The sequence below is a fragment of the Aptenodytes patagonicus genome, chromosome 16, assembly GCF_965638725.1.
Source record: "Aptenodytes patagonicus chromosome 16, bAptPat1.pri.cur, whole genome shotgun sequence".
In the NCBI taxonomy this organism is placed as follows: domain Eukaryota; kingdom Metazoa; phylum Chordata; class Aves; order Sphenisciformes; family Spheniscidae; genus Aptenodytes; species Aptenodytes patagonicus.
In genome coordinates, this window is record NC_134964.1 from 197927 (window position 1) to 219735 (window position 21809).

The 21809-nt window shown below is 47.0% G+C and overlaps 1 protein-coding gene across 4 annotated transcripts in view; it reads right to left on the minus strand.

Annotated features, from left to right (window-relative positions):
- Positions 1–1497: 1497 nt before the first annotated feature.
- The window catches only part of TMEM94 (transmembrane protein 94), a 51577-nt gene continuing 31265 nt past the window's right edge, over positions 1498–21809 (minus strand). For 3 of the 4 annotated variants that reach the window (XM_076354015.1, XM_076354016.1, XM_076354014.1), the window contains 21 exons: positions 21273–21377; positions 20482–20646; positions 20022–20231; positions 19539–19854; positions 18619–18792; positions 15240–15342; positions 13770–13987; positions 12344–12525; positions 12005–12143; positions 11251–11366; positions 10243–10342; positions 8640–8748; positions 7899–8088; positions 7265–7342; positions 6775–6860; positions 6133–6214; positions 5658–5812; positions 5230–5324; positions 3939–4032; positions 3518–3688; positions 1498–2688 (listed from right to left, as the gene is read on the minus strand). In XM_076354015.1, coding sequence (XP_076210130.1) covers positions 2616–2688; positions 3518–3688; positions 3939–4032; positions 5230–5324; positions 5658–5812; positions 6133–6214; positions 6775–6860; positions 7265–7342; positions 7899–8088; positions 8640–8748; positions 10243–10342; positions 11251–11366; positions 12005–12143; positions 12344–12525; positions 13770–13987; positions 15240–15342; positions 18619–18792; positions 19539–19854; positions 20022–20231; positions 20482–20646; positions 21273–21377 — 2961 coding nt within the window. In that variant the 3' untranslated portion in view covers positions 1498–2615. Of the gene's footprint in view, positions 2689–3517; positions 3689–3938; positions 4033–5229; positions 5325–5657; positions 5813–6132; positions 6215–6774; positions 6861–7264; positions 7343–7898; positions 8089–8639; positions 8749–10242; positions 10343–11250; positions 11367–12004; positions 12144–12343; positions 12526–13769; positions 13988–15239; positions 15343–18618; positions 18793–19538; positions 19855–20021; positions 20232–20481; positions 20647–21272; positions 21378–21809 lie in introns of those variants that run through there. The other variant, XM_076354017.1, reaches the window with a different exon arrangement.

Here is a 21809-nt window from a genome sequence, read left to right on the forward strand (position 1 = left end):
TTTTTTTTTTAATACAATTTACAAGTTTTAATACAAATCAAATATTTTTACATACATCCCAAAAAATTTAATATAAAATATACACCATTTAAAAACATCTTGCTATAGGAAATTTCCTTCTGAAGCCGTGCACCCTAGCCCTCGGATACCTCAATGGCCAAGGGAAGGGTGGCATTGGTGAGACTATCCAAAAGGCTCCATTCATACGCCTCGGCTCCCTCCAAGTCTAGCAGGGGAAGGAGGGTGCAGGAAAATAAACATTTGTGATCACCCAGAGAAGGAAACCTTGGAGGTGCCTCCTCTAGAGGAAGGTGTGGCCAGCAAGAAGCCCCAGTATCTGCTGCCTTTTATCACCTACAACAGTTAGTGGCACAGGGCAAGAGCTAAGGTCTGGGGGGGCAAGGGGGGAAGGTTGCTCTGCAGGAATAGCAGTGAGCAGCTTGGTGCTGCCTCTGACACCAGCTCAGCTTGGCCACAGAGACCATATCCCACCTGCTAGCAGACCCTGCCATCAGAAAGAAAAGCTGATTTCTCAGGTGCCAGGGATAACAGATATGGAGCTGGCATTTAGTGAATTAAGTGACACTGAGAAAGATGCAGCTTGTTCTCCCTGAGCCAAGCAGCTCTGCAGGCCCAAGAGGAGTGAAGACATCGTTCAGCCTAGTTGGCAAAGGTGAGCAGACCCACTCTGCAAGCAGGAGTGGCCTGGTACTGCTGTGTTGCAGAAGAGCAGCCCTGTGTTTCCCCAGTGAGCTGCTGGCTCCCTATCCCATGCAACCCTGCCAGCAGCATGGAATCTAAACATCCACTCTCCAGCTGTAGGAACAGGGTCCAGGCTTCTGAACACCCTCAGCTGCCCCCCCTCCAGCATACTCAATCGGTGCTCAGAGGCTAGCTGTACCCTTGCTTTGCTCTCCTACCAGACCCACAGCAGGGAGAAGGGTATTGCTTAGAGACATGCAGTAGTGTGCATGCTCTCTGGTTATGCTGAAATATAAGGAAGACAAAGTGGAGCAGCAGGGCAGAGCTTGGGGAGTCCCAGCCAGCTCCCTGCCTGCCAGGGAAGGACCAGCAGCCATTTGTTAGTCTCGGGTACCAAAGGGGAAGTAACAGCTGTATATTGTAGTGTTAATATTGGGAGCAAAAACAGTGCCAGGATTTACCAGCTTTAGTCAGTTTTTAGAACTAGGAAGGGAGTCAACATCTCAATGAGCTGCAACTATTCAGGTAGCCAAGCCTGTATGCTCCTGTGTGGCCCTCGACTGTCAGCCCACAATGGCACCAGCATTCCCAGTACAGCTCGGGTCTGTTCAGGTCTCAAGAGCATGTGTGCCACATTGGGGCAAATTCTGGTTTGCAGCAGCCCTCAGGGGAAGGTTTCCCCCAGTCAAATGAAGAAGAGACCTCCATAAAAACAGGGAACAGATGTGAGGGCAGCAGCATGGAGGGGAGAGACTTCTAAACACATGAGGGGGGGGGGGGGGGGGGGGGGGGGTGTCGGGTCCTGTGCCTTGAAGAGCAAGTACCAGATGCAGCACAATCCCAGGACTGGAGAAGGAGCCGTCCACCAGCTCCATGCTAGTCACAACTGCAAGATGCAGACATCCTGCCTGGAAAGATGTCCCCCTCCCTCCACGGCAGGATAGGCAGGTCTCAGGTTTTATTTCTAGCTATGGCCCTCTCAAGCAGGCATTTTACTGAAGCAGAACAGCAATTCGAATCACAAAAATGAGGACAGTTATAAATCTCTCTGGGGGTTGTTAAAGCAGATGAGAGCTGGTTCAATAGGGCTGGAGGAAGCTGAGCCATGCTGACTCCCTGCAGGCAGGCAGAACTGCCCTCTGCACCAGATCACCAGGGTCAAATGCAGACAGCTTTTCTTAAAGCCCTGTCTCATCCCTCTTTTGAAGCACTCAACAGCCGGCATATGGCTACAGCAACAACGCTAGAGGGCAGGCCTGGCACAACCTGGCCATCGCAGGGGCTTTCCCAGCACCCTGCCAGAGACCCTTCCCAGTGTACCCTTGGGAAAGTGAGCTCCAGTCCTCACCTGGCACCCAGCACTCCTGGAGCTGCAAGAGAGTTGGCTCCTTTGCCCCAGGACACAGGGACAGGGAGGTGGGTGAGGGCATGCACAGGTATGCACACACACATCAGGTGAGCATGCAGAGATGGAAAAACAAAATGACTTTCAATAGAGATCTCTTGCTTCAGCAGCCCTATGTCTCCCCTGCTGGGCCCAGATTCTCCTGTCAGGTCTAGGAAACCCATCTGCTCACACAGGGGGAAGGAGTCACTTCATTTCAGCATCACCATGATACTACCAAAAACTTCTAGTAACAAATAAATAAAGGAAGAGCAGCCTGAACAGCCACTAGAGCTTGTAGGCTCCCTTGAGAGTACCCTAGCAGGCTAGGGAGGGACTGCATACCTGCTGGGGGATCCGGATAGCAGTGCCCTGCCTGAGGCCCCCAGGAAGGTGCTGATGTAGTTTTGCAAGGAGGCTGTCTGGTTTGCATGTGTGAGGGAAAAATCCCTGATCCTTTGGTGCAGCCACTCCCAGTGCAGGATGCGGCTATGTGGCCTTGGCTCCAGGGAACTCAAGCTGGGAGTGTTTAAAATGGTGAATTCATCCCCAGCTTTGTTTCAAACTGCAACTTCTGCCTCTTTTGGTAACGGACCCGGACCCTGGAGAAGGCAGAAGAAAGGAGTCAGCATGTGGAGGGGTGAAAGGCAAGCAAGGCTGCCCCATGGTGATTCCTGAGCTGCACAGCCCCAAGAAGCAGGGAAGACCCTGGCCTGGGCCCTGTGGTACCCTGGGAGGGGAATCAGAGAGCAACCCATGGTCTCAGTCCTACCCCATCCAGTCAAGTCCCATCTCCAGAGTCACCAGACACAGCAGAGAAAGGTCCCGAAATCCTTCCCAGGAACAGAGACAGCAGCTCTGTCCCCATCAGGGTTCCCTGTAATCCCCGCTGCTTTTCCTCACCAACCCATTTCCTGAATCAATGCTTATTAGCGTTAACTCCCAGCTCCAGCTGCTCCCTGTGCTAGGAAGAACAGCCAGTCACTTTGCCTGTTACTAATTCTTGGCTTCAGCCACTTCCCGTGAAAATGAGTCCCACAGTCCAGGCACTGTGTGAAGACGTATTTCCTCTGCTGTGATTCAATGCCTCTCTGTCCTCATGGGACAAGATGGAGAGAACAGCCCTCTCCAATTCCATACTGGTATTTTATAGACCTTGGCTGTCTCCCTCCCACTGGTTTGAGATAAGGAAATTTTGGTCTCCCTTCCTGCTCCCAATCACTGCCACTGCCCTTCCCTGACCCTCTTTCCTCCCCTGCGCTTCCTCTCTGAGAGGTGGAACATGAGCTTGCACACAATAGCCAGGTGATTTACACAATGCAATCATCTTTTCCTTTTTATTCCCCCACCCCACTGTGCATCATTTTTCTCAAGGCCAGGCTGGAGTGAGGCTCCAGCCCTTTCTCCCCACCTTCCCTACTACCCCCATACCTGATTTCATGCAGCTTGACAATCTCATTGATGATAACCACAAGGACCAAGGAAAGAAAACCCAGAAGCCATGAGACGGGGGAGATGGAAACGTGGTTAAAGGTCAATGAAGAATTGAGGTTTTCCCAGAGTTTCAGGTCCAGCACAGTCTGTGCCACTTGCCCCAGCAATCTAAGATCATAAACAGACAAAGCAAATCTCAGCAGAGCTAACAAGCTTCCCAGGATCTGCAGATCAGGGTTCAGGCCCAGGTGTAACACTCCTGAGTTCACAACAGAGACCCTTCACCAATTCAGCAGTGAGGAACAATTGCCACATACTATCATTTTCCTCAGCACCAGCAAACTGGTGCTGGAGCAGGTCTAGAGCCCTCCTTCCTCCAGCGTTCTGGAGTGCCTCATCAGGGCCTGGGGATACTCACACAACAGCCACAGTGAGCGTCCACCACCGGTTGGAGAGGGGGCTCTTCTTCCACAATGGCTTGGTGCGATGGACATGGGTGATGGATATGAACACTATGGGGACAAATGGAAGAGGGGGTTATTTAGCATCACACAGAGATAAAACACTTTACAATATACACAAACAGCTATTACTCCAAAAGGCACATGGGGTTTATGTTCCTGAAACCAACCTTTCATTCAAGGTCCTTTCAGACCAGACTCCCCACAGCAATTCCAAGTCCCCAAATATGCAGGGCGGTGGGGAGTGCAGTAGTAGTACTGCACAGGATTACTCACTGTGGGGATGCCAAGGTTGGTTCGCAGCCTGGCATGCTAAAGCAGATCAGGCAAAGGACCAGAACTAGGGAACGGGGCGCAGTGGGGGTGCCCTTGTCTCTGGGTCACTGCAGGCCTGCACCAGTGGAAAGCTCCAGCCTAGAGAAAGATATTTAGCCAGAGACCCAGAGCTGTCTGCACAGGACAGAGCACTTGCTTAGCTTTTGCTTGGGCTCTTCAGAACAGCATTTCCCACCTGCCAGGCAGAGCATCCCTGCCTAGCCTCAGTGATCTGAAGGACAAAAAACAGTAATGCACACTACCTCTCTCCAAAGCAGGGCTGCCTCTCAAATCAGGAAGCGTTTCTGTTGGCCTGGACACCCCACACATCTCAACATGCAATGCTCTGCCTGGCACCAAGGCACAGCACCACATGACATGGTGGAAAGGGAGCAGAGACCCTTTAAGGTCATCAGAGAGCAGCTGGACCTACTCTGCCAGGCAATCATGCGCAGGTGATGAGGGTCAGCCAGGGGCTGGCTCCCCGCCCCTCCAGAGGGTTTAAAAAGGCTTCCAGCTCCAGGGTAGTCACAGCTGCACCAGTGCTGTTTTGGGGAAGGAAATGGGGTGCTTCACAAAATGGCAGCAGGCATATAAAGGACTTCTGAGGCAGGGAATATTTTTGGAGAGCTGCAGGATGCTGCTAGCTGATTTGCAAGAAGGCAAAGAGGGATGCTGCTCTTCTGGTGAGACTGGAAAGGAGTCAGCACTTCACCAGGCTGGTAGAAGGCAGAATCAGCTCTGAAGGTGCTGTCTTTAATCTGTTAGGGCAGTCTTTAGTAAGACAAGGGGCTTTATGCCTGTGCTGAGAGACCACTGCAGTGTCCCCTTCTACCAGGGAGTTTGTGCTCTGGCATAGGGAGCAAAGAAAGAGGCAAAGGATGCAAGTTTCCCCGCAGAGTGGGGAAGAGGGGTCTGGGAACAGGGACTTACCTGTGTGTAAAACAATCAGGCCAGCTGTGAGCTTCTGGGCTACAAGAAGAGCATTGGAAAATGTCCCAAACCAGTCAGGAGCACCATCAGCATTGCTAGTAAATGAGAGGACACAGGAAAGAAGTCAAAAGTGGGGACTTACTGTCTGACCTGTTCCCACCAGGGCCACGTCCTCCTCTGATAGCTGAGAGAACTAAGTGTGAGCTTGGAGTCAGGCTGTCCTAGTACCAGGAGGCAACAGTGAGCAAGTACCCCAAAGATGCAATTGCCAAGGCTATAGGGAGAGCACCCAGCCCTCTGTATAGCCATTATAGCTGGATCATGCAAGAGTCTGAAGCTTGTTAGAGGGGAATCAGTCCTACCTGGGAAGGGCAAGAGCAACAGGCCCTGCAGGGTGAGGGGGGTGTGTGCCAGGCTCAGTTCCTCACCTGTGCAGCATGATGGAAGAGCACACTGTGAGATTGAGGCTGGTAGTGTTCACCTCTTTGCAGGACTCATGCAGTGTGAACCCGAAGCAGATGAGGCAGGAGCAGATGGTCAGGCTGAATTTCAGCAGGAAGCAGAACAGGAAGTAATGCTGAGTCTGTGAATAAGGGAGAGGCAGGAGGATGACGTGGGCATGTCACTGGCCCAACCTCCCCTGCACGAACCATCAGGGAATCAGTGGCTGCAAGAGACAAGCTGTAGTACAGATAAGATGCTGCACTGTGGATCTGCCCTGTGGGCATGCTGGCACTAAGGGATTCCCTTCCTGTCCACGCCAGGCTTTGAATAGCATGGCTCATACCATGGATCAATTTACCAAGGGAGCTGGGAAGGCACAGGGCCTCAGCAATGCATCAACACTGGGACAAAGTAGAAGAGAAAAATGTGTGAACAATTTTAATTTGATGGGTTACCTACCTTCTTAGGAATGGAAGTCAAGTTTTTTCCTGTTGCCATGGTCATGATGGAGCTGTGGGGAGGCTTGCCCAGGAGCGAAATGCTGGAGAAAGGTAAGTTAGTCTCTTGCTAACAAGTTCAGGCACCAGAACTATTGCTTTTTTGTCTAACATTTGAACCCAAATAACCTCCTCAGACTGCTTGGAGCATTGGCACTTATCTGGCCACTGCTGTAAGCATATACTGTAAAAGGTGTCATTCATGGCAGGTACAGACAGGGAGAGAGGTGACCTCCAAATGTGTGATGGGGAAAAACCCACCCATGGTACCTTGGCCTCTGGCTGACACCCTAGGCTCTCCATCGCACTCCAGCCAGCGCAACAGTATCAGGATTAGAAATGATTTTCAGCTGGAGGTTCAAGCCACAAGATTCATAGCAGCTCTCAGACAGCAGGCAAGGGTAACACAGCAGTACACAAATGCTCCTGTCTGTGTTTCCAAGCACCTTGTCAAAGAAGGTGCTTGGAATAATCTTTGCAGCTGCCTTAGCATGCTGCGGGTGATGTCGGCTTTCTTTTAACCTGGACACAGTGAGGCTGGGGGACTGGTCTGTGCATCCTGTGGGTGGGAGGCAGAAGATTCCACCCTGTCTGATAGACTCACCTGAGCAGTGGGTAGCAGAAACAGGAGAGCCACACAATGTCTGTGGTACTGAGGATGGGGGGCAGCTGCACCAGGCAGGAGAGGAACTGGACAGGAACAATCCAGAGTGAATAGTGTGAGCAGTGCTAGGACAGTATTGTTATCCAAGATGCCACCGTCCTCCCACAAAGCACTAGGATGAGCTGGTAACTAGGCTGCCACTGCACAGCCTCTCCACATGTTCAGGGTTGCTGGGGCAGGTGCCGCAGGGGATGCTTTTCTCCAGGGAAAAAGGGGCTAGAAAGAAACCTCTGTAGGAGGGTCAGGGAGAAGGGGCAACGTAGGCTGAGATCACACGGTCTCATGACATGTCTGTAACTTCCCCAAACATGCTGTGTAAACCTGACTGAAGGCCACCTTCCTCTCTTGCAAGGCTGCCCCACAGCAGCCACCCATATCCATGCTAGCACTCCCATCGTCTGAGCTAATGCTCAGCCAGGCCAGGACTCACCTGAATGACCACCAAGGTCAGCTGGCACTGCAGCAGGAAGAGGAAACACTTGCGGATCCCATATGTTGCATGCCTGGCCTGGAAGGAAGCACAAGCCCTCAGAGCCCTCACTGTGATGTGAGCAGTTACCAGCCAAGAGCAATTATTGGCAGGCAGGGGCAAAACCTGTGGTCTGCAGGGGAAGTGGGAAGGGAGAGGATCTGGACACATTGTAAGCAAAAGGGGAAGGTCTCCTGCCTAGGTGTAGTGGTTGTGACGGAAAGGCGGAATTTAGCCAAGGGGTAAGTTTGTTTAAACCTCCTGGCTTTTCTGGGATAACAATTCTCCCTAGCACTGCATTGTTGTCTGGCTGGGGATCTCTGCAAGTTTATACTTTATCCAGTTGAACAATATTCATGTCCTGTTGCCACAAGGCACCATTCCTAAACCATCTCCTACACCTTGGACCGGTAGGGCCAGGCAGGTAGTATTTCTGTTGTGCTTCCTGGACAAAGGACAGGAGACACAAGCAAAGCTAATGCTGGCAGCTTACTGTGGGCAACTCAACAAGAATGCTCACATCAGCTCCTGGATTTGCTCTTTGTGAGCTGCAGGCAGAGGGGTGAGTACTAGAGAGGGGATATGCCTGGCTTACCTGCTCTATAAGCCTGATAATACTAGTACTCTCTTCTTGGCGGAAGGACATGGAGCAAGGCAGGCTGTTGAGTTGCCCTGAGAGCTGCAGTGGGGTGAGCTCATCAGAGACATGAGTCATGGTTGTGCTGGTGGCATAGCCAAAAGTCTCCCAGGAGCAGCGAGATGGATAGAGAGGGTCCAGTGCTATACTGCAAGGACAACACAGAAGGATTAGCAAAAGTCCTCATCCCAGAGGAGAAACTATGTTTCACTGCAGTCCAGCTTGTAAAGTCATGCTGTGCTGTGCCACGCCACCTCTATCTACCTCACTGGTACAGAAGTCCTGAGCTGTGACATGAATTTAGGATCAATCTCCCTAGACTTTCAGTTATTCCCAGAGAAATAAATAAGCATATTTCGGTTTGTGGCTCAAAGTCGTCAAATTGGTTGATCCAGAGGGGCATTTCCACTCTTTCACCCAATGAGAAGCATCTGTAATGCCAGTTGGTACACAGTAGTTCAGCATGCAAGAGTAACAGCTTCCTTTCAAAGATGGAAATATCTGTGTGTGTCAAGGGATCTAGGTAATCATCCCACCCAATACCACCCAAATATTTCTTATGAAGACAAATGCAGCTAATAACGGACAGAACAATTGTGAGCATCACCCTGTACAATCCACAGGTCTAGTGTGACCCATGGCTGGGCACTCGCTAAGCTCAAGGCAAAGGCAGCTGGAGGAGTCTGGATCCTGCCCCACCTGATATCACTCTGCAGGAAGAGGCAACTATTCCGCAGGTTGGCAGAGCTTCCCAGACAGCAAGTCACCTCCCCATACTCCTGCATGATCTTGATCATCTCACACATGGCTGCAAAGGGACAGAAGGAGAAACACAGTACATTATCTCATTATGCACACAAAGATGCAGTGTTTCACACACCCTTTCCAGTCTGGATAACAAGCAGTCATATCTTTTAAAATTACCCCAACTGATATTCATCAGTTATGTATAGTGAGATCCAAAGTCAAAGTACACAATTAGATAGCTAATTAATTGCAGTCCAAGTGCTCTGTATACCTGCCTCCTGCAGGAACTGAGCTGTGATTCACAGAACCATGACAGAGAGATTTGCATCTCTAGCACATCTCTCTCAGACCAGAGCTGTAGGTATAGCCTCAGTATATAATACAAGATGGCTTCAGCATCAAATGGTCTTGTTAGAAAACAGCAGAAATTAAATAAATCTAAATAATTCAAGCCTAAAATAAATACACAATTTTAAATTCTGCTCAGCAGCACATTGCTACTGTTCCAAGTCTAAAGGAACAGAGGGAATATAACAAACTGCTCCAAAACCAGTGCCATACTCAGCCATACTCAGAGCCAGCCCCTGTTCCTGCACTCCCACCACTACCTCTAGCCTTCATCAATCTTTTTATCAACATCCTCCTGGGGCCTCTAAATCAAAGCTGGTGTTTGATCCAATTTTTATTCTGTAGCCCTGTGCACAGTGCTCTGTGTGTATAGGAATTTTCTAGAATGCTCCAGGCAAAAAAAAAAACCAAAACAAAACAAACCCACCATCTGCAGATTCCTGTGTAAACAACTTATCTAAATGACTGGTTCACCCAGATCTGCAGCTCAGCGAGGGGTTAGATGAAGTGGGGAACTGCCACTTCTGTCAAAAAGAGAGAGGAAATCTACTGGGCACTGAATGCTTAGGCAGACTGGGCTGTAACTGGTTCTCACTGGCACTGTAAACTGTGCCCAGAGGTACCTAAAATGCCGAATTATAATGATGCTTAGCACTTTTACTGTAGACTGGACAGGTATTAGCCAGCTAAGCACTCAGCCCCTTTCTTAGATAAAATAGTATCACTCAGAGAGATAAAGAAATTTTGTCCTTTCTGGTCTCTGCAATCAAAAACTCTGCAAAGCAGGAGAAGGTGTTAACAGCAACTGCCAGAGGAAAACACTTCTGGGAAGTGATTTCCAAGTTATATAAGGCAGCGAGGGTTGTGAGCAGAGATCAAAGTCTCCTAGCACACTGATAATGCTTATTTAATAAAAAAAGGCAGAAGCATTTTGGATGTTTGCTTTTGTGTCTCTTACGGATGCAAATTGAAAGGAGTGGTTCTTAGCCCAACTCTGTAGCTAGGGAACAGTTGCATTAAAACAAAGTTAACATCTGGCTTCCCACAGGTAGCAGTAGAGGGTCATTAATATCAAAATGCCCTTCTAGATTTCTGGACTGTATCCCCTTCCCTTCACCCATGTCCACACCCAGATGAGCCAGAGCAAATGGATGGGGAAGGTATTCATGGGCAATAGGAGGACAGACCCAGGCTCTGTGCCACTTACTCTCTGCGGTACAGTCTGTGAAGAGGGGCACCAGCAAAGGCACGTTGTCTATGTTCTGCAGGTGAGGTCTCACCTGGTGGATCCCCCGTGGGAGTTTGGCCTGAAAAAGAGAAAGAAGACACTAAGCAGAGGAGTGCACGTGTGTGTGAGGGAGAGGCATTTCAGAGGGAACTGCTAAAATGAGAATTATGATTCCCAGAATTATGCAACTTCAAGATCAGATACAAATTGATGTCCCAGCAGACAGAAGCTGGCTTTCCCAAGCCACTGTAAAAAGTCTTCTGCTAAAGTTCTACACTGACACACCAAGCTGTCTGTGCTCACCCTCATGGTTTGTAAGATCAGCATGATAAACCTGTGCTCAAGGATTTCTAAGAACTTGTTACCTGTGTGGAGAATCTAGTCAGAGACTATGTGCGGTCTCCCAGCAACTAGATCCGTTTCAATTGCAGCCATATCAACACACAGCAAGGGAAGGGTTCTTGCTTTCTAAAATCAGGCCTAATAGGTTTATTGTTTTTTTTTTTTAAATCTACATCTATCTCTGATATTCCTGTAACCTCTGCTGAGCACGTCTGAGTTCTTTATGAGGCATGAAGAGCTTTTCCCGCACTCTGACTACTGGGCAGCACCAGCCATGGCTCACAGTTGGAGAAGAGACAAAGTTTCTTCTGTCTGCATGGAATATGGGGATGTTCCCACTCCCTGCCCGGCACACGGGAAGGGGACTCAGACAGACTGAGATGCGGCTCTCAAGGCTACGCCATGTATTGTCATCTCCATTCCTAAACTCCAAAGAAAAGACCTGTTCAGCAAAAGTGATTAACTGAGAGAATCCCAAACTTCCCAGGCTCTAGATACCAAGCTGGAAGAGGGTGGGGGAAATCAGGACTCCCAGCACAAACCTGTCAATCAATATCCTTTGAAGAGGAATTCCCTCTGGGAGTAATGAGGTGATACTGCTGACCATGACAACAGCACAAGGTGTGTAGGGAAAGGGGGCCTCACCCTGTTACAGTCCTCCAGGAAGCTGGGGATATCACTGTCTGTTGGCTGAAAACTGATGAGATCTGAGTGCCCTTCCTCTTCCATCAGCAGAAGCCCCTCCACATCATCTCGAGAAACTGGAGCAGAGAGAAGCAGCATAAACAATAAGCACAAACCTGCCTCTGCTACCCCTGTGCCACCCACATGGTATATTCACATGGTGCTGCAGACGCCAGGAAATGTGAGGCCTGATTTTCTAGGTTAGCAACACTTAGATCCCACTCAGTCATCTAAAATGCAGTATTTTTAGATGACTAATCTGCTCAGAGGTAGATACGTGCACCTAGTCTCTGCTCGTTTGAGACACAATAGTTTATCTGTTCCGCTCTCTTTCTTCTTCTAGGGGAAGAAGAGAGTAAAGAAATCCCACCTGAAGTAAGAAAAAAGAGTCATGCACAGGCAAGAGACCCTCAGTGGCTTGACCAGGGCCCCAGCAAGAACCAAAAGCACTAATGAGCAGTTGTAAAATCATGGCAGCTGGTGCACAGAAGGATGTTTGTTTCCAACAACTGCAGTACTGACTGGGTAGAAAGGCTATAAATGTAAGGCGCTCTTGCTCACACGCACACACACACACCTCAGGCCCATCCAGTTTTGTGCTCAAAGATCTGAAGGATCAGGTATCTGGTGAGGACACAGGAACCTATGAATGGGTTTAAAAGAACCATCCAGGAAACACGTGGCATTCAAAGTGGCTTAGGTGCAGTTCTCTCACCCTGATGTAGATCATCGTGCAAAGAGCCAGCATGACTGGGGCTAGAGGGAGGGATCTCTGAGCCAGGCACATCACCATTAGGCGTTAAAGATATGTGGCAATTCCAGCCAGTCTCAAGACCCATCTTCTCAGCAAACACCTGTAGGTGAGCAGACAAAAGATTTTAGTGTAGCTGTCCAGGCTGGAGTATTGCAGATCAATGCCATATTGGAGCGTAGGTACCTTTTGGACCCATTAGCTAGCTGAATCAGATTAACCTTAGATTGCACTGGAGCTAAACTGTCCAGTTAAACAACCAGGGGACATGCAAGTTCAGGGAGTTCAGCAAAGACAGTTTACCTTGCTTTTGAGCTCATCTTCCAGGGAGAAGTAGACAAAACGAATGCAGGCATTGACCAATCCATCAATGAGGCGGACAATGTCAAGACGGGCCTGATACTGAGATGAGACCATTCCCATGAAGATCTGTCCGCTCAGAGCCTGGATACAGTCTTCCTTCTCCATCACTTCCCCAATCCCTTCTTCAGGCATGCAAACAACACGCAATCACATTGAGACACAAGGGGCCACATGTGCATCAGACAACAGCACACATGGTGGGAGAGGCCACCAAGATAACACCCAAGGACGTAGTACCCAGATACACAGAAATATGCAGATATACACACACACATATACAGGAGGAAAGATGAAAAGACATCCATTTGTCCCAGCATACCCCATCACGGAAGCAGTTTCAGGACATTGCCACATATGCGACCAAGAATACAAGCGTGAAACAGCGAGCATGGAAAGGAAAAAGACAAAACAGAAGACAGGGATCAGTCACAAGGAACTGGGGCAGAAAGGTAAAGGGCATATGCTGCATAATGTTCACATGTGCATTTTAAACACATCATACTGTGCTTAAACAACATGTTGAGCCTGGCTGAGGCAGAGTGGCATCAGAGTATGAGAGGCTGATGCAAAGGAACTGGATCATGTTCCCTCCAGTGACATTGCAGACACTCCCAAAAAGCCTGCAAAGGCTCTTTGACAGGGTTCCTTCACCATCACCAGATCAGCCTGTGGTGAATGGGAGCTGCAGTAGCATGAGGAACAAAATAATAAAACACTTCACACAGTTACAAAGCTTGCCACAGGTGGGACTGAAAAGTGTTTTGAAAACACTCAGTCACAACTGCCTCCCAGCTGTTGGAAACCCTATTATTCACATTTTACAGAATGGGAGACCAAGACAGAAAGAGATTAAGACTGGTTTTCTAAAAAAGCCTCCTGGAGGCTATGTAATGGTATGTGCTTGTTTCTCAGTTTCCATTGCTGTTCTGGAGGAGAGGTACAATTCGCTTAGTGGCAATCAGTTCCTTCAGCACAGCAACAAAATCCATCAAGGGAGAATAGTCGCATACCACCATACATTAATTCTTTTCAAAAACCCAACATATGTGATTTCCATAAAATTAGACAAACAGCAAACCAAGTACCGAAATACCCAGAAGTCTTGACTCTCAGCTGCCTGCTTTAAGAAACAGACTTCCCACAAGCGGAGGAATTTTTCTGCAAGCTTCAATAACTTAACTAGAAACATACCCACCAGCTGCTACATCATTACTTCCTCTGGAAATGCATCTACTTCAGAAACCCTTAGTTCTCAGTTTCCATCTGCTACTCTGAATAACAATGTTCTTACAGCTCTAGACTGATCAGAAAGCAAGCACCTGGCCCACCAGCAGACCTTATTATAGACAGCACAGAAGACACATACCATCTGAGCTCCAGCTATTCCTCCGACTGCTCTGTTTGATGGGGGTCGTCCCAGGGAGATCACAGCATGTGAAGATAGCACTCTGCCCAGGGACCTGCACCAGTTCTATGCACTTGCCATTGAGTTGGGAGGACAAGGCACAATGCATTGGCTTGTATGCAAAGGCAGAACAGTATCCTGAGAGGCAGGCTCTCTGGTAGAAATCTAAGACCTTCTTCCTATGCGGAAGAGACAAAAAACAAAGTTAGCAGAAACGTGCCATATTTCTGACAACGTACACTGTAGTTCAATGTAGAAATCACCAATTGGGTATTTGGAAAAATGTATTCCATGAGGAATGGTCAGAGACTCTGAAAAAGCCTTTCCTTACTGTTTCTGCATTCTCTAAGCTGCAGGCACTACAGGACAACAAAAATCACATATTCCAACAAGGGCAGTGGTGAATGTTTCTGTTTGCTCATCAGACAGATTGACGAGTATGAACACAGTACTCTTTGAATACACTTATTAATATAATATGCTCTATATGGCTGCCAGATGACTCCAAGGAAGTTCACTGCATGACAGCAGAAGCTTAATTCATCAGAGAGAATTTATCTGTAGGGAGATAAACACCAAGGAAGGAACTGACAACTCTGACAATAGTATCTATGGCAGAGACAGTTACAGTAACAGACTTTTCTCCTATCCCCTTTTAGAGTGTGGGTCCCAGGAGCTGTATGTGAAGTCTCCGTTTAGTCAATATTCAGTCACTGGAATAGTGTAAAGTTCTTTCTCTATGTTGAACCCAAAAAGGTAACAAATTAGACTATACATGGGATTTTTCATTGGCTGTTAAGATGATAAATATTCCAAAAAGGACCAGTGGTAGTTTTCTTACACCTGAGGATAAGCAGACTTAGAAGAACAATGTGCTGCTATTCAATGAAACTAAACATTATTGGTCTGCTCTGCTAGCAGGAACAGAAATTTAGCCTATAGATGAAAATGCAACAGACACTGTCAGATATTGCAGCAGGACTAAAAGGGTGTGATGTATTGTGGTGGACTGGTTTGAATCTGTCAACAGCAGGTAGAATTGATCACTTAGCATTTCATGTAAGACAAGGCATTTGTCTTGAACAACAAAAATAATTCTCTGCCACCAGCATATGACCTGATTATAATTCACAGTCCTACTACATAGTACAGTCAGAGTCCACTTATAAGAGGCTAATATGTTAACAGATACAGTAAGAAGTGGCTTAGTCTTACAGTCCCAACAGATTGCTTGTTGCTATCTAATCTCTCACATTGCTATAATTATAACAATTAATTATAAGCAGAGATGGCTCATGTTCATAACCTACTTGAAGCTTCTATTAAATAGCTTAGCAAGCATCAGTAAAGGGAATTTTAACAGAGAGTGACCTGGTTCCCTCTGCAATTTATCTGGAGCTCCTGAATGCACCAAATGACAAAGCTGCCCACCTGTCAGAGCCAGAGAGGGGGTAGATATCGGTACCGTCCCAAAAGTCTGTGCAGGCCTCGAGGATGATGTCAGCTGTCCCATGAGAAAACATCTGCTCAGTGCCTGAAGTGTAGGAGAATAACGAGTCAGCATCACACATACAGGCTCCCAGGAAAGGGATATCATACCAACTGCTCCCTTATTTGTTAAGAGCAAGCATTCCTGCAAACTGCCTTGATGCACTCCAGATATCCCCTTTCCCCTGTTGAAAGTCTTCAGTCTCCATCGAGAAATTATTCAAGACTGGATGATATGTATTCAGCTGCTATTTGTCCTACCGTGAGTTCAAACAAGGCTGTGATAAAATGTGAGCCACGTAGTCAGTTCCTATTCTCCCCTTACACTGTGTAACAATCCTGCTTCTACAGAAGGTGGGATAATATCTTGCTCCTGTATCCAACAGAGCAGAAGAAAATATACTCCTGTGTGCCTTTTCTCATGAGAGTACAAGCACCAGTGATGAGCCTATGGGGATCAAAGTCTGCCTACATTGGAAAGTGCATGCAATTTTAGGCCAGGCGTGGATCTAAAGGGTAAGAGCTATTCTTGAATACTGTCCATTCAAGTAGCAGAAGATAATTTAACAGTGTGACCCGTTAGATAGCAGCCTGTTTCACAAAGGGTCCTGAAAACATGTTAAATCAGGATGGGTCAAACGTTCAACACAACAGACTCTAAAAAAATAACTCGTGTTGTGATCAGGGAAGAACTGAAAATCAATGGACACCACAGCTTGTCCTGGTTCCTCCCCCCCCACACTATTTTACTCTTTAATAGAGACTTAAAATCGTTCATTCCCTCTTGTAGACAGGGGTGTTAAAAAGTGTTTCCCAAAGGTGTATGATGTCACTTGTCTGATGCAGGTCCCAGGCACAGGACGCAAGTTAAAGGATGCGAGGTTGCCTCCCCCTCCACACTTCCTGCTCCCTTTCATTAGCACTGATACATTAACATTGCACGCACGTAGACTTCACTGTCTAGGTTCCCTCCTCCAGCTGCTCTGTGACTTTGCCCCCAACAGCTTCAAAGCTGATCTAATGAAAAAATATCACTGCCAGGAAAAATGAGCCCAAAGGCTTCTTGCAGGCATTGTTGCTGATTGCAAATGCTCACGCTAGCTGGTGAAATCAAGAGCCAAGAATATGCACTCGCACAAACCAGGCAGGGACCTTCAGGAACACCGGAGGATTTTCCAAAACATAGCAGCTCTCTGCTTTCTGCTATAAATAGTCATCACACACCAAGTTTATCAGCATAACAAACCTCCAAGACGAACAGGAGCTGTGTGTGAAAGAAGGAGCCTCTTTCAGGGACACAAAGGAGTACTTGTGCAGAGCTCTGGTTAATTTTATTGTATAAACACCTAATCCTTCCCACCTTGCTCCTACAGTCAGATAGTCCTTGCTAGGAAAGAGGGAACAAGAATTCTTTATTGATTCATGCAAAATCTATGCTCTGGACACAGAGCAAGAGCTTGCAAATGACCACACGCGCACACACATACCTACGTTCACGCCTGACAGCAATTGCAATCCATTTTCCATTCAGTATCATCAGCATCCCATACAACAACCCTTCTAAGGGGTAAATGACAGTGACAGCACACACCATAAACTGGAAGGAGTTCATTCAGCTGTCATTGCCAGTAAGGTTAGCTCAGCCTCCTCCCTTCCTAAATCATGAACTTGAAGGTCAGGATTTCTCTGGCAGAAGGGAGAAAACTAACAAATAGGACAGGGAGTATGACTAGCCATTCATGACTGCTGGGACTCGTTAGGAAGAACCAAGCTGCTGGAGTTGAGCCAGTGAGACAGAGCGAAAGGAATCAAAGAGTGCAGCTATAGCAAGGGAAAACAGAGGTGGTATCAAGCCATTTTACTCCACTGAAGACGCCGGTGAGCCCCTCATTTCCATGTGGTTACTATGGATTTGGGATGAACACTGCCAGATGGCAAGACACATATTTCAATGGAATAGCAAGGGAACATACCGATAAGCTACCTCCTATTTCTGCTACAGCTGTATAATTTATTATGTATCTCCCTTTGACTTCAGCACGTCATGGCAGTGGGTAGATTCCAAGATTTATTCACAACTAATGTATCAAGAGAGGTTAGTTATGAACATCTGGTCTGACTCTTCTGCATAAACAGAGCCATTTGATTTCACCCAATATTATCTGCATAATCCATTATTTCTGGCTGTACACATTTTAGAAAGTTTCAAGGGACAAGACTATCACGTAAGAGGTGTTCCAATGGTTAACTAACCCCACTGGCAAAATTCCTCTTAGAATTTACTCTAGACAGCATAATCCAGGTCACACATGTATTCGTCTGAGCTCCAGCCTCTAAACTAAACCATTTAAAAATGAGGATAAGGAGTTGAAATGAGGCAACATTAAAGGTTTTTCCCTACACTAAGAATCTCAGCATCAGAAAAATCCTTGCTCACAAAGGCAAGATAGCAGCAATCAGGACAAATGAAAAAGCTCCTCCCCAGATTAAGATACAAATTTAAGAAGAATGGGGCAAGAGAAGACAGTTTACCTGGTAAACATCTGGCCAGCATAATAATCATATTTCAGATTCAATATTGAACATATTTCAACTCCAGAGAGCCAAGTTCAGTCGATTTAAGGTATTATGAAGAGACTAAGAGCTCTGAGACAGGCAGGCTGTTAAATCTTGCTGAGGTGCTTTAAGACCTCATGGTGCCCAGCTGTACATCCTTTCCATCCTAACCCATTCCTATTAGAATAGGAAGGAGTAGAAGGAGTGGAGAAGTCAGCATGGCTTCAGGTATTGTATTCATCGTCACCATGAGTTTGCATGGGATTTCTGTGATTTCTTATTAGTATGCAATATAGAAATAGAGTATGCAATATAATATACTAGACAACTCACTAAGATAATGATTTATGATTTGGGTTATCAGAAGGATGAGCATCACTAGCGAAAACCCTGAGTAATATTCAACCCTGTGCAGTATCAGTTTCACTACCATAATGAAGTCTATTCAAAACCCAATAAAACCTCCACCTTGCTCTGCACTGCCATTTGGTCCCAGAAAATAGGTTTACTATGTGCTATCTAAGATAAATTTTAAAAGTTATTTATGATTCTGGACTGAGCCAGAGCTGCGAAGAATTCCTCCCCCCCTCAGTATGCCATAGCACTGATCACTAAGGTTTGTTGAGCATATCTGTACTGGCCATAGGCAGAGCAAGGCTATCACCCCACAGGGACTCCAGACTATTCCAGTCTGACATTTTCTATGCTCCCTGTGGAAAAGATCCTCCCATACCAAGTGGATGCCCAAAGAAAGGAGCAGCCTTACTGGTAGTGGTGTCCTTCACGAACAGGTTAATCATGTGGCTCAGGGGTGGTCTTCTCTTGGTGATCGATGAAAGCTTCCCTAGGATTGTTTCCTTAACCATCTCATCACTTGGCAAGCGGTACAAGGCCAAATAGTTCTCCTGCTTGAAAAGATCTTTAGCACCTGGTGTGAAACCTGAAACGTGAACATAAGGAGGAGAAAAATTAGGCTCTACCCAAAGCAAAAGAAAGGTCCTCTCTCCTGCTCCTGCGCTCATTTTGCCTGCGCTCTTTTGACACCTCCCCAGCAATAGGTAGGTGAGCTGTGCTCACTGTGCATCTACACCAAGATGGCTCAAGATCTATGATGAAAAATGTTCAGAAGGACTAGATGTTATTAGTAATTACAGCTTTCATGCTTCTGGTTCATAGAAGACAGGAACTGTGACATTGAAGGACAGGCACAGAAGTGAGTTCAAGAGTTTCCAGATTTTAATCCTAGTGTTGCCTCTAACCTCTTACCTCCCCTATGCCTCGGTTTTCCCATCTATAAAATGAGCTGAGGTACCTCACATCATTTATACCCAAACTCCTGATAAAGCATTACTGTAAAGACAGGACAGCTATCTGTCCATTAGCAGCTATTCTTTGTCTCCTGACGAGATTGGCATACTTAAGCCAGAAGAATACCAAGCCTAGCCAGGACTGGCTGGAAATTTCCTTGATGACTTTTGTTCCTTTGATAGTGTCTATCATGTCAGAACTTGCCAAAAGCAATCTCTTTAATAGACTCTTTTGGCAACCGAACAACAACAGTCAGCTCTGTAATTCCACCTTCTCAGCAACCAGGACTGGGGAAACATTTTTCTTGTGCTCTCTAAGGATTAAGTGACTATTGACAGCTCTGATTTCTCTGTGTCCGCTCATCCAACTTCTCCTTACCTATTAGCCTGGCAAGCTCACAGAGGCCCCAGGGCACATGGACAGGCAGCACGGCATTGTGAGTTTCCTGGAGGGCAATGTTACAGAGGTGGTCAGAGAAGCGGCACAGACACTCTGTCACACTGGCATTGCAGAGGTTGAGCAGCACATTCAGGCCCAGAGGCTTGAGGGAATTCAAGTGCATCTGCCAGTTGGAGTCATCAAACTGGATGCAGGAGGGATTCTGCTGGTCTTGGGACAGGCTAAGCATCTCAAGGTGGTAGTCACACACAAAGTCTTCAGCCTCACAAGCCAACACCTCACTGTCACCAACAACCTGGTCCAACAGACAGGAAAATTCTAATTGGTTACAATGAACACAGCTTGAGCCTAGAATCCACAGGGAATTCCCAATTAAATTCCCAAGAGGGGAGACTCTACGGGTTTAAGTCTGTCTTATAGCTCCACAAAAGACTAATTGTGTGCCCCTTCAGTATGTCTTACCTGAGTATGTTCCTCCTCTCCACCCTCCGTATCCTTGCTAAAACTCACATTGGACCCAGAGGGATGTTTGCTTCTGCTGTTTGGCTTTCGGTGGGCATGGGCATCGGGAGCCTTTGGAGGGTCACTAGACCAGTTGTTCCTCTCTTGCTCATTGGTCATGTGGACTGTGTCTGCCAGGGGGCCAGAGAGCAAAGCATCTCTTTCATGGGGCTGCAAGAGACCAACAGAATGAACAGTGGTGATTTAGTGGTTGAACATGAGCCACTACTGATTCACAGGCTGCTTTAGGACTCCCGTAGAAGAGGATCTCATCCTTGCTGCTTCTTTATCTTTTAAGCAAAGAATTATGGCACAGGACTTCTCTACAAGCAAAGGGCCCCCTCTATAATACCACGTTGTGCGTGTCAGTCAAACTATGATTAGAGCCAATATACTACATTATGGATTACATATCCCTCACCTCGTCTTCCATTTCAGGATGGCAGAAGGACCGTGTAGAGAGCTCATCAGTCAGATCTTCATGGCTATCATGAGGTGGTTCCACCTTCCCACTGAAGAACAGAACAGTCTCTGGGCTGGGGTTTGGCCAGGAAAGAATCCCCTGCTTGTCTACACAGCAGAGCACCTAGAACATCCCACAACACCCCCAAGAAAGCAAAATCTCAGTGAAAACATGTCTCAGTGTTCATGCATGTCACATGTAAATTGTAAATGTCACAAATTTAATAAACACATGGGAAGACATACAAGTCTCTCCTTTGCCAACCTTCTGTCTTAGGAAACCGCACCTAATAACCCTCCAAGAAATCTGAGAATTCTTTGCTCTAGCAGGATTGATGGGTTGTTTAACACCAATTTTATCTCAGGATATTGCAAAACTAGGCATGAAGACCACGGGAAGGAAGCAACTACTCAACCAGTTTCACCAGCTAGTACCTTATCAGGATCTGAACGAGCTGGTTCTTGAACAGGAGTCAAGAGGGTTATGGTACCAGAACCAGAGCTGGAAAATACAGGCATCCTGTTAGATGCCACAGAGTATCTCTAACCATTGTTTTAGCCTGTGAATGTGCTGCTTGGACAAGACAAGACAGTTATAAACTCTTCTACAAAGACAGGTGCCTGAAGGGTTTCTAATTCCAGCACAGTGAACTGACTGCTAACAGTCTATGCTCAGGGAAGGACGACATGAACGATGCAAATTAAGCAACCACGTAGGGCTCCTCCTTCTGACAACCCAGCAATACTCACAGTGACGGATCCCAGACTATGAAGCAAGCTGGAAGTGAAGCTCAGAGTTGGGGATTTGCCTTTTAAAACACAGAGGAAGTGGCTCCAGATACAGCGTATCATTTCCTGCCGAGGAAAGCACAGGACATCAACCGATTAAAGACTCCTTCAGTGAAAGATGAGGGGAGAGAAGGAAGAAAGGGAGTATGACATTACCTGCTTTGAGGTTCAACACAGTGATACACTGTAAGATAAACATCGATCTCCATGGGAACCTGTTAACTGATATGGTGCTGATGTTCTCAAGGGAAAGGCATTTCTTCCCCCTTCCAGAGGATGCTAACAGACAGTCTGATTGTTGAACTGAGAATTCACTGAAACTACCTTTGTCTATCCAAAAACAGGAAGGAACTCTGAAGTGATTTCATTCAGGGTGAATCAATTGTTATGTCTTAGTATTTTTTCATAAAGTAACTCTCATCCCCTTGGATTATAGAGTTTGAGGCCTTAAGCTTACGATCACCATGCTGCAAATCGGGTAAATGGAGTCACTGTGGT